General features: G+C 32.4%; 2 protein-coding genes across 4 annotated transcripts; one reads left to right on the top strand and one right to left on the bottom strand.

The window, feature by feature from the left end:
- Window positions 1-634: 634 nt before the first annotated feature.
- LOC125865377 (transcription factor VOZ1) lies at window positions 635-4,486 on the top strand. 2 transcript variants are annotated; one of them, XM_049545570.1, is made up of 5 exons: window positions 635-825; window positions 1,374-1,635; window positions 2,032-2,169; window positions 2,920-3,436; window positions 3,550-4,486. In XM_049545570.1, exons 2-5 carry the CDS (start codon window positions 1,408-1,410, stop codon window positions 4,098-4,100), a joined length of 1,434 nt encoding a protein of 477 aa, XP_049401527.1. In that variant the 5' UTR covers window positions 635-825; window positions 1,374-1,407; the 3' UTR covers window positions 4,101-4,486. The 2 variants fall into 2 exon arrangements, with proteins under 2 accessions (XP_049401527.1, XP_049401528.1); XM_049545571.1 differs by lacking the exon at window positions 635-825 and adding an exon at window positions 941-1,149.
- A 382-nt stretch (window positions 4,487-4,868) lies between these two features.
- On the bottom strand, window positions 4,869-7,595 carry LOC125865392 (transcription elongation factor 1 homolog). 2 transcript variants are annotated; one of them, XM_049545584.1, is made up of 6 exons: window positions 7,541-7,595; window positions 7,385-7,432; window positions 6,293-6,416; window positions 5,803-5,873; window positions 5,357-5,378; window positions 4,869-5,195 (listed from the first exon to the last, which is right to left on the bottom strand). In XM_049545584.1, the coding sequence occupies exons 3-6, from the start codon at window positions 6,403-6,405 to the stop codon at window positions 5,123-5,125; spliced, it is 279 nt and encodes a 92-aa protein (XP_049401541.1). In that variant the 5' UTR covers window positions 6,406-6,416; window positions 7,385-7,432; window positions 7,541-7,595; the 3' UTR covers window positions 4,869-5,122. The 2 variants fall into 2 exon arrangements, with proteins under 2 accessions (XP_049401541.1, XP_049401542.1); XM_049545585.1 differs by having other exon boundaries at window positions 6,293-6,446; window positions 7,541-7,587.
- Window positions 7,596-11,921: the final 4,326 nt, after the last annotated feature.

Genomic DNA, 11,921 nt, shown 5'->3' with positions numbered 1-11,921 from the left:
TCTTAGGCTTAGCTATAGAAAAATGGTAATTTAATATAATTTTTAAATGTATAAATTTTATTTTTTATTTTACATATTATCTCCCCCACTTGGGCCAGTCTGTTTTGTCGGTAATTAACATTATTCTTAGGCATAGCTATAGAAAAATGGTAATTTAATATAATTTTTAAATGTATAAATTTTATTTTTTATTTTACATATTTTTGGAGGAGTAGGGAAAAAAAAAAAGTTCCATTGCTTTTTCTAGTCAAATAAATAAAGATGATAAAACAAATGGAAGGGATGGTGAGTTGTTAAGAGATCTTTTCGTCCTTGAACTTTTTTTCGTGTTTAAGCTTTAAGAATAAAAAAATAATTTGTAACCTTGTTAAGTGAAATTTAGCAAAACTTCAAACACATACGTCGGAAGTTTCTATGCAGAAATAACATGAAACTTCAAGCGCAACTTCAATCACGACTGCTCAACGACACTTAAATAAAGGACCCAATATCAATCATCAAACATAAATCTAAATTAGTCGAGCCAATCGGGGAGTGGGGGTATAAAAGGAAATTCAAAGCAACAACATACATATATGCACCCCTTGCCTCATGCTTTTGCCGCGTAGACATGAAATGTCATCAAAATCGCATTTTTTTTTCTCTTTTTAGGTATTGAGAGTAACCACTAACCAGTCTTCTTCTACTCTTCTCTAAGCTCAAAATTCCAAGAAATTTACCGAAGCAAAATCCCAATTCTTCTCTATATAGAAGGAACACTGAGCAGCATTTTCACTTCCTCTCTATCTTCACTTGCATTTGTTCAGTTTGGTTCACCGCTAACTGGTACAACCCCTTTTAGTTTTTTTTTGTTGGTTTACTTTTCGAATTTCTTTATGTTTGGAATGTGATTCTGCTTTTTGGCGAATTGGGTGTCTTTTTTTTCTTGTTTTTATTCTGTTTTTTAATATACATGCATAGATTTTAGTAGAATCTGATGCTCCAATTGTTTTTGATTCCGATAATTTGGGGATTTCAAGTTGTTGTTTCCATCTGGAGATCGTGAGGAGCGAGTTTTATTGGTTGTTTTGAGGTTTAACTTGGGTAATCTTTCATTTCTAATTTTGGGTTTCTTTGGGATTTGATGCTTGTGAGAAATACTTGGATTTGGTAAGAAATTGATGTTTGAATTTTAGTATTGTGTTAGATTATGAGTTGGGTTTTGTTGGTTTTTTCATCTTGTTGTTTGAGGTATTGGGTTTGTAACAGATATTCTGTACTGGTATTTATTTGTTGCATATGGTTTAGGTGTTGTGATGGGTATGTATTTGAAGAGAAATTGATAAACAGAATGGGATGTTTAGAGTTAAGTATGTTTACTTGGTTTTTTGCAGGTGAGGAGTTTAGGGTGTTCTTTTGTTTGATTGGATGAGGAAGGTTTCAAAGAGGGGTGCATGTAAGTCTGCATCACACCAGCTCTTCAAAGACAGAGCAAAGAACCGTGTGGATGATCTGCAGGGTGTATTAACTAATCTACAATCTGCAAGGAAGGAAAGCCGAACGTACGATGTTGGGTTGCTTGAAGAGCAAGTCCACCAGATGCTGCGTGAATGGAAATCTGAGCTTAATGAGCCATCACCGGCTTCTTCTTTGCAGGCAAGAACAAATATTTACGTCCCTTTTAGCTCCAAGCGCACTTAGAGGTTTTATCTTTTGTACCTGTCCGTGGTGGGTACATTGCAAAGGAAAAAATGCATGTTGGTGTGTCTTCTTATGTGTAAGCTTGTGTTTTAATGGTCTCGTGACTTGAAGCATGCTTGAGCACATGCACAAAGAAAGTTTTGGCATATAGCGAGTCCGGATCAATTTCACCATGTTAGTCAAAAGACAGTATTTATGAATATTGTAGGCTGTGTGAATTTATGTTTCCTATATCCTTTGTATTGGTTTCGTTTATTGAACGTGGTATTGTTATAAGTATGTTTCTGTCTTCGGGTATTGGTGGCATAGAGCTATACAATTGTGTGTTTTTCATAATGGCTGCCTTTGCAGGGAGGAAGCCGTGTGTCATCATCAGCAGATATCTATAGACTGCTATTGGGTGAGGAAGAAGATGATGCCAGCAGTGCATTAGCTGCACCTAAGCCTGAGCCTGATGCTCAAAAAGTTAGCGTTACTGGTTTTCAAGAGGTATGCATTTTACTTGTAATTTCATCTTCTGCAATTGCTGGACTCTTCTGATTGGTATGATCTTGTGACAGAATGATCTTCCTATAGATTAGCTTGAGTATGACTTGATTGATATTTGATGTTTAGACCTGGTAATTACAAGGAGGTTGCTGCTTCTCCTTGGGAAACCTTTTACAATTGATAAACTTTTATGTCTTAAATAAATGGGAAGATTATTTCTAGCCCACATTGATCAATATCAATAAGAATAGCAGTCTCATATGTATAGGTATCTCTAATCAAATTTAAGCTTAATCTTAATGGTTTCTCTATCAGGTAGCTATTACATTAGTATTTTCTTCCACCACTATTAATGCTTGGAGGAAGTCACATTTGACATATTGTTAATGCACGATTGAACGACATAGAATAAAACTGAGAGTATCATTTGAATTAATCTAAACATGAGTGCTATGTACACTTTGGCCTTTTAGGAAGAAAATGATGGTTTAATTTGGTTTGAAGTTCATGTCTGTTGTGGCTGCTATCTTGCTTGAAGTTTTCCTTAACAATTATCCTACAGCATGTTTCTCATTTATCTAAATAGCCTCCTGACCCTTCTCTTCATATAGCTTTGTATATCTCCTTTGTTGGTTGATTTCTAACAAGTGAAGATTAGACCTTTTGCAATCTTTTGTTTTTCAGCTGGTTTAGGATGCATGTTTAAGTGATCAATTAATTCTTACCTGTTAAGCAATTTGTTTGCTGTAGGGTTTCAATGTAACTCAGGTGCTGCAGGAGCAAGGTTTCCAGTTGGTTGATCAATGCAAAGGCTTGCCTTTAATGGTTAATAACACAGGAGTCAACAATCTTGGCATTGCAACACAATTGGATTACCATTCTTTTGATTTGCATCATGAATACGATCAGCAGTACTTACCTGGATTTGATGCTTTAAATCTCTGCCTAGAGGATGCTATGCCTCCTATTCATATTAGTCCTCCACCCTCTGCTTTCCTGGGGCCGAAATGTGCACTTTGGGATTGTCCTCGGCCTGCGATGGGGTCAGACTGGTGTCAGAAGTCTCAAGACTACTGCAGCGACTATCATGCTTCTCTTGCACCTAATGAAGGCTATCCTGGGAGCCCTCCAGTTGTTCGGCCAATGGGTATTGGCTTAAAGGATAATTTGCTTTTTCAAGCTCTTAGTGCAAAAGCACATGGAAAAGATGTTGGTGTTCCCGAGTGTGAGGGTGCTGCCACGGCAAAGTCCCCCTGGAATGCACCTGGTGAGAGTTCTGGGGCATATCTGTATTTCTGATTGCTGAGATTTTTTGTGTATTTAGTTCTACACTTTTACTTGTAAAATCTGATATCCGCTGGTTTGCTTATGCTTCTGCAGAGCTATTTGATCTTAAAGTTGTTGAAGGTGAAATAATTAGGGAGTGGCTTTTCTTTGATAAGCCTCGAAGAGCATTTGAAAGTGGAAACAGGAAGCAGAGGTCTTTGCCAGATTATAATGGACGGGGTTGGCACGAGTCAAGGAAGCAAATGATGAATGAATTTGGTGGGTTGAAGAGATCCTACTACATGGATCCACAACCGATGAAAAATCTAGAATGGCATCTTTACGAGTATGAGATCAACAAGTATGATGCATGTGCCTTGTACAGATTGGAACTGAAACTTGTTGATGGGAAAAAGATTCCCAAAGGGAAGATAAGCAATGTATCAGTTGCTGATTTGCAAAAGCAAATGGGAAGACTAACTGCTGAATTTCCTTTGGACAACAAGCGAACTGTGAAGGGCAGAGTGAAGGCCAATATGAAGTATGTGGGAAACATTCATGCTGCTCCGGTTCCAATTGTTCCAACTTGTGAAGGATTTGATTATGGGAATAGCGACCCTTATGACTATCTTGTCGACGATCTGGATGGCTACTTCATAACGTAATTATATACATTCGATGATACTCTTTTTCAAACAAGACGCTTTTCGCCTTTGTATTATACAGTAGTTTCATCTTGAGACTCAAACATCCGGTGGTAGAAGTGTTACCCTGGTTCTGTTTATTCATCAGTCGGGGTCAACCAGATGTCTCCCCTTTCCGCGGGCTTATGGTCAATGCTTCTTTGTCATGTGAGACGCGGTCCCATCTAACTATGGAGCACACTTTTAACTGCATGAGAATGAAAACCCTTTTTACTTGTTCTCAATCTACATACTTTAGAACCAAGTTGACACTAAATGTATTTATGTTGTAGTGTCGAATTTGGTGACCAAATGTAATGGTCATTTTCTTCAACATCTGCTGCTTTCTATGTGTAATGGGGTTCCATTATTATTAAATGTTAACTATGTTCAGGTAGGCCTATACTCCAAATGGGAAAGATATACTCCTTTTAACATTGACAACTCTAATAAGCTTTGTCATACTATAGGGACGTAACAAGTGTCCCTTCAACAAGTACTCAGTGAAATAATCGAGGCGATGGACGAATTGGTTCAGGTACTTGCACCTATTATGTGCTGAAGATATGCTAATTGCAAGGTTAGGATGATTTGTCAGGAATTTGGTTGGCTTATATTGAACTGGACCAGCCAACTTCAAGCTTGTAATACTGCTAAATGACTATTTTTAATCCTTGATTTCAAAATTCCAGATATGGTTTGAACAGTCACCCTATGGTGAAGGGCTTAACATGTACTTGAGACATCATGTAATGGGAGAAATAAAACTACTTGACATTAGGTAGATACGTCGTTCCAATTTCAAAGAAACAGTTGTACTTGCACAAGCAGAATATAAACAAGATAGGTTCTGCGTCTATTTCAAACTATTTAGACATAAAAAGCCTCTTGAATGGAGTTACTTATTATTAGACTCCAGCGAGGCCTGGATAAGTTTTCACGTTCATCCGAGGCAGTGAGACAGAACTATTGCCAATGGTCTACTCACAGTCCTGAGCAGTTCATCAGGATCTATAAGAAACATCTTCTTCTTCGTAGTTGTTGACTCGTTCACACTCGTCGATCCATTCACTATATCTGTGAGTTCCCAACAAAGACACATGAGAAATGCAGAGAGGAGAGATAGTTTACAGTAAATGTATGTGAATTCAGTATAAATATGTGTGTGTACTTCTCAAAATAGTTTAATATCTATATCCATCACTGAAGAAATCAATGGCAAGGTTAGGTGCACTTACATATCAATAGGTTCTGTTAGCGCTGCAAAGACAAAAACACAAAAAGAAAAAACTTGTTAGCAATCCAGTTTTACTTGTGCAAGCAAAAGTCAAATGAGACATTAAAAGGGTGAACGACATGAAGGCCACGGACAAAATCTTTCGCCAATACAAATATGGCACGAGCGAATGCAATATGCAGTCTTATCTGACAGAAGGCAGATCCTTTAATCCAGAGTCTGTTAGGTAAACTAGAAAATACTCAATTCATTGAACACATTGATAAAGATTACTCTTCTATGTTATCCCCATTTCCTCAAGACTACTTTCTCATGGAAGTAGTAAGTCGCAAGTTATGCATTATATTTTCCAGCCCAGTGGTTTTAATCATCTAATCAAATGTCATTACAAAACATGAAGCATAGATAAATTAATAGGTACACGAGAAACCAAAAGTCTAGGTATACCTGTGACAGTGGTGCTGAAGCTCTCTTGGCAGATTCTGCAATTTGCCTCACCAATCAAGTTTTTCATATCACTGGATACCAGGAAAGATGAACGTGCCATAAGATTGAGCCAAAAGCAATTACATGCCAAATTAATTGTTGACCAAGAATGAGAAGCAATGCACGTTTTTCATGATGAGTAGAATTTTTTTACACACCCCGATGGAAGCAACTAAACACTTCCATGTAAACTAGCAGGTACAGCATGTATAAAGCTGGCTGACAAGAACTTATTCCGCTCCTTACTTCGATTATTATTCTTTTGGCTGGTGGAAGAAGGAAAGGGGATGGTATAATTCAGCAAGACCTTTCAAAAGGATTGTTTTAGGAGTTATCATCTGAATCTAACAATGTCCAAAGTGGTTTGGAGGCGGAGAGGGAAAAGCTCAATGTATCCAATGTCTATGAAGAAAAATAACTTGGACACGAGAATGCTAAATAATTAACTTACATGCGACATTCCACGCTGGTGCCATGGCTACAGAAAGGACAGCTGAAAACAGTATCAAGTTTGTCCATCCTCTTCTTTGGAGGTGGCTTTGATTTTGCCTTCCTCTTTCCCATAGTTCAAGTTACTGTTAAGTGCATTTAAAAACACAAGTCAGCTGCAAGAACGTTAAAACTAACTATTAAAAGGAAGTCTGAGTACTTAACTATTCTATAACCCATCTTAATTAATCCCATTATAATACATCAAAACTACGAGCTTTTAAGTTACTGTGGCTCATTGCACCAAGATAGCAGCAGAGAACAATTTAACAATTCTGTACTAGACTGATATGATACTAACATAGTGCCTAGATTGCAAAGAAATAGTTAAACACTCGTAGCGGTTTAACACAAAGAAAACATGTCCATGCTTTTATTTTTCTCTCTTTCTTTTACCCCGAACAAAGCATAATGCAGTATGATTGGAGATCCAGCTTAGAGTTACAAAAGCATACTTCACTCCATATTCTCCAAATGCAAGTTGAAAACTAGAGTAAACGAGACCTTGAAGAATATTCAGTTTCCCAAAATCCTACGGCAACGACATTCAAAACAAGATCCTCAAATTGTTGGACCCCCATTTAAAATCCTCCTTAGATTGTCCTCTAATTAAGTCATATACCAGAAAATAACAACTTTTGGCAACCAAACCAAGACATAAAACTACAAACATGTGCAGAGAAGTAAAAACTCATTTTTTTACGAAAAAAATTAGCATAACGGAAATCCCAAATCACCCAAGAAATAACAGATTTTCCTGCAACACCAAGATATCTTTTCTGAGCAATTTACAGATGAAAATTGATTATCAATACTTCATGAAACAGAAACAAAACCAACAGATTCCTCAAGGAAAGACAAAAGGGTCTTTGCAAATAACATCAAAAAGTTAATCAAACATAACAATCAACAGATCCAGATTTTCTATACACATATATATTCAAAGTCTTCTCTCTATGCCAGATCGGAAAAAACCCAATCAATTATATGCAAATCGGGATCAAAGGGTGTATTAGAAAAACGTTTTTTTCACAAATCGGAAGAGAAATCAAACCTGAAATCGATTGAACAGCAACAAAAATCAAAACCGCCTTTCAATAATCTGCAAAAAAAAACAACAAAATTGAATCTTTTTATACAAAATAAAATCATAAAAAGGATTGAATTAGAAATTCGATAAAAAGGGGTTTCAGAGAAAAAGAGGAATCACCTGGAAACCCTTGGACCTCAAAGAAGAAAAAAAAAAGCTAACAATTTATGGCGTTGGAAGGCCTTTTTATCACAATCGGAATTGTATTTATACCTTGTCATTTTATTTATTTTTGGGGCTCTTTTCTCAACCATAAAAAAAATGTATCACGTAAATTAAATCTAAAGACTCATACAAAATTGTATGAGGAGTAAGTAATAATTGGTGCAAATTTTTCTCGGTCTTAATTGCTAAAAGGAAAAAAGTTTATTGTAAATTATATATGATTTCGTGTGTGTAAATCATTTGGAAAAGTTAAAGGCTCGTAGAGAGTTAGAAACAAGCTAAGTAAAAAATGCAATTTTTTTTTTTTTTAGACAAGCCGTAAAGATCTTGTCGTGTAGGACGCATCAATTATGAATATATTTTATTTATGCTTACTATATGGAGATATATTGTGAATGTCAGTGGCGGAGTCAGCAATTTTATCAAGGGTGTTTAAGAATTTTTTATTAATAAGTGAGTTGAATGTTATTTGCTTAATCTAGTGATTCTACCATGAACGATCTCAACATTTATCAATATCAAATATAAACAATCGAGTTTTTCTTCTTCTTTTTGATGTATTGATTTTATATGATAAAAATATATGATTATTGTTTTTAAAGTGAAATATTGATAGAACAAATGTGTCTAGCTTTACGAAACATAAATCACCCCAGTAGAAAAAAAAATTCTTAAAAAAGAAGAAGATAAAACACATATATTGATTTTAGCCTTGGGTTTAAAGTTGTTAATATATATAAACACAAATAATGTAAAATGGTGCCTTTTTTGTTTTCACCATTCGAAAATTATATCCTAGATAAAAATTAGAAATACATGATATCTAAATATTCAAAATTAAAATAATGTATTCATATATGTTACTCTATATTATTAAAATTGTAATATTAATAATTAAGAAACTTGAGGAACATAATAATGGTGTGTGAGATTGTGTTTTGCTCTCAAAATAAAACCAAAACAGTTGTGCGCTCACGGGATTCAAATTTGCGCACCTCGGGTGGAAATGAACACTCTTAACCACTATGCCACGGAAGAACTTATGTCAAAGTTGTTCAACATTAATTATTTATCCCTTAAATCCAGAATTTAACCTCTCTATACGATGTAATTTTCCGGCGAAGGGTGGTCAGCTGACCACCCTTGGATGGCTGTAGCTCCGCCACTGGTGAACGTGAACTATTAATTATTCCTCTAGTGTTTTAAAATTTCTCCTTGGAAATAATAAATAATAGAAAATTATAACCTCTCCAAAATGGGATGTCAGCTATAACCAGGGCCAAATTGACATGTTAAAAAATGGATACATGACCTTTTGATATCTTTATAAAATTCTTTAAATATTTAATATATATTATAAAATTAATGTAATATTATTTATTGACATATATACAAATTAAATGGTGCAATTGATTAAAAGTTAAATTACAAATATACCTAGTGGATTTTTTTTATTAATATTGCCTTCTTGGTTGATGTTTTATGAATACAAGGAACTTGATCAAAGTGATACAAATTCAAAATGCTTAAAGATTTTAAAGTGTGATAACGATCACAAATTCGTCTCCTCCTCCTCCTCTTACTTTTTTTTCTCCAATAAATTTTAAAAGTTATTACAATAATTATAGACTTCAAAATTTATTACAACTATAATAGTTATCGCAATAACTAAAAGATTTGTTGAGTTATTACAACATCTTTTGATGATAATTGATAGTTGTTGTAATGATTCCATAGTTATTGCAACAACTCAAATTTATTATAGCAAATAAAAATTAGGTCACTCATCTTTTAATACTAGATATAGGACCCCGTGTCAGCACGGGGCCCAATATATATTATTTTTTAATTTTAATTTATGTCATATTATGAAATTTGATAAATTATTGAAATTTTTATATGATTTTAAAAATATTTTAAATTTTTAGCTATTGTGATTTGTAGTACTTTTTTTTAACATAATTTTAAAAATAATATTTATTACTTTGTTTGTTCTAATTATGTGGCACACGCAGAATTTCAAATATTAACCATTTTTTATATGTCTCTTTAATATATTAAGTTGTTAATTATTGTACTTTATAGTACATTTTTAACCTAATTTTTTAATAATATGTGTTATTTGCCATGTCCCAATTTATGTGGCATTAATTGATAGATTTGTTGGAGTCGAGAGATTTATTTTGTTAATTATTGTAATTTATAGTTTTTTTTCCCGTCAATTTCAAACAATATATGTTGTTAATTGATAGAATACTTTTAATGTAATTTTTTTAAAAATATATGTGTGACTGTCCATGTCCCAATTTATGTGGCACATGTAAAGTTTTGACAATTAACCAAAATTTCAATACATTTTAAAAAATATTTTAAGTCGTTAAATTTTAAGTAATTTAAATTGTTGTATTATTTATTACAATTTATAATACTTTTAAAGTAGTTGAAATATTGTACTATTTATTATGATTTATAACACTTTTTTTTTTAATTTATGTCATATTATGAAATTTGAGAAGTTATTGAAATTTTTATATGATTTTAAAAATATTTTAAATTGTTAGCTATTGTGATTTGTAGTACTTTTTTTTAACATAATTTTGAAAATAATATTTATTATTGTATTTGTTCTAATTTATGTGGCAGATGCAGAATTTAAAATATTAACCCTTTTTTATATGTCTCTTTAATATATTAAGTTGTTAATTATTGTATTTTATAGTACATTTTGAACCTAATTTTTTAATAATATATGTTATTTGCCATGTCCCAATTTATGTGGCATTAATTGATAGATTTGTTGGAGTCGAGAGATTTATTTTGTTAATTATTGTAATTTATAATTTATTTTTCGTCAATTTCGTCGACTATTTTTTTTTATTAATTATTGTAATTTATTGTTTCTTTTTCGTCAATTTCAAACAATATATGTTTATTATATAATCCATTTTATGTGGTACCAATAGAATTTAGAGAGTCAATTAAATTTTTTATATAAGTTTTAAATAATTAAGCTGTTAATTATTGTAATGTATAGTATTACTTATTATTTTAAAATATATTTAAATATTATATGTTAGGTTTTTTATCCTAATTTATATGGCATTGGTGTCAAATAATTGTTAATTATTGTAATAGATAATATGGAGTATTTAAGTCATTTATAGTATAGTAATTAATATATAATATGTAGTATTTAAGTGGAAGGTGATGGGGCCGATTTATATAGTTTGATAAATATATTGGATATTAGTAGTGATTTATAGTATAGTAATTAATAATATATAATATGTAGTATTTAATTGGAAGGTGGTGGGGCCCACTTATATATTTTATATAGTAAGTATTGGACATTTGTAGTGATTTTATTGGAACAATGGCAGTAAATCCTAGACTCTTCTAATATATAGTAATATAACTTTTAAGTTATCTTTAATTAAAAACACTTAAATAATCGAATATATCTAAAAGATGTATATATAGCCTCCATGTGTCCCTTTAATTGGTCGGTCCTACTAGCATGTTAGAAAAAAAAAAGAGAGGATATTTTTGCTCTAAATTCACGTAAGATAGAGTGTCAAATTAAATTAAATTAAATGTTCAGATGATTATTTTATTCGAGTCAAATGTATTGAGGGAGATAACGTTTTTTTATTTGTTATTTGTATCATATTTCACTATTTCTTAACAAACCATTTATTGACAAAATATTAAGATGTATTAACTTTTGACAGACTTGACAATCTTGTCAATGTAAAAAAGCTATTTTTTTTAAGAATTGAATAAATTTTTATTTTCAACTATTCCAACACCAACTTTTTAATAGGTTTCTTGTCAAAGTTCCTTTATTTAGTTGAAAACTTTGATCGTAGTCAATTTACATGCATAAACTCAATTCACTTACAATTATATTGATTAAAATGACTAAGTTTAATGAACTTTGAATTTCGATCAGTTATAAATCCTCATATTATAATACCACTACACCCACTGATCGACATTCCATTAATCAAATTACAAAAAAAAATATTGAAGAGTTATCATATCTATATTATTATAATTCTATACAAGAGCATGAAATCAAATATGTTGACACGTGTTTTTTGAAGCAACACATAATGAACATGCAGTGAAGACAAGTAACACATGTCATCCTGTTGATTAGTCATCGGGACACATGTCACGCTCTCAACATATATATGGCTATTAGTTTGTTTTTATACCTCACTGATTCACCCTACCTACTCTACTTTCAAATTTTTCGGTTTTATAATGTTATGTCATGTTTAATATTATAGCTACATTTTTTATTTCTAGGGAAATAAATATTTTATTCGAC

This window comes from Solanum stenotomum, chromosome 5 (genome assembly GCF_019186545.1).
Source record: "Solanum stenotomum isolate F172 chromosome 5, ASM1918654v1, whole genome shotgun sequence".
In the NCBI taxonomy this organism is placed as follows: Eukaryota; Viridiplantae; Streptophyta; class Magnoliopsida; order Solanales; family Solanaceae; genus Solanum; species Solanum stenotomum.
Note: the sequence above shows the minus strand (reverse complement) of the source record. Positions and strands in the feature narration are given on the sequence as shown.

Bases quoted from the DNA above. Each gene is read 5' to 3' on its own strand.
- LOC125865377 (XM_049545570.1), top strand. From the start codon at position 1,408: ATGAGGAAGGTTTCAAAGAGGGGTGCATGTAAGTCTGCATCACACCAG. The intron at 1,636-2,031 runs GCAAGAACAAAT...CTGCCTTTGCAG, and splicing joins CACCGGCTTCTTCTTTGCAG to GGAGGAAGCCGTGTGTCATC. The intron at 2,170-2,919 runs GTATGCATTTTA...TGTTTGCTGTAG, and splicing joins GCGTTACTGGTTTTCAAGAG to GGTTTCAATGTAACTCAGGT.
- LOC125865392 (XM_049545584.1), bottom strand. From the start codon at position 6,405: ATGGGAAAGAGGAAGGCAAAATCAAAGCCACCTCCAAAGAAGAGGATG. The intron at 5,874-6,292 runs GTAAGTTAATTA...CCTGGTATCCAG, and splicing joins ACCAGCGTGGAATGTCGCAT to TGATATGAAAAACTTGATTG. The intron at 5,379-5,802 runs GTATACCTAGAC...TTGTCTTTGCAG, and splicing joins CTTCAGCACCACTGTCACAG to CGCTAACAGAACCTATTGAT.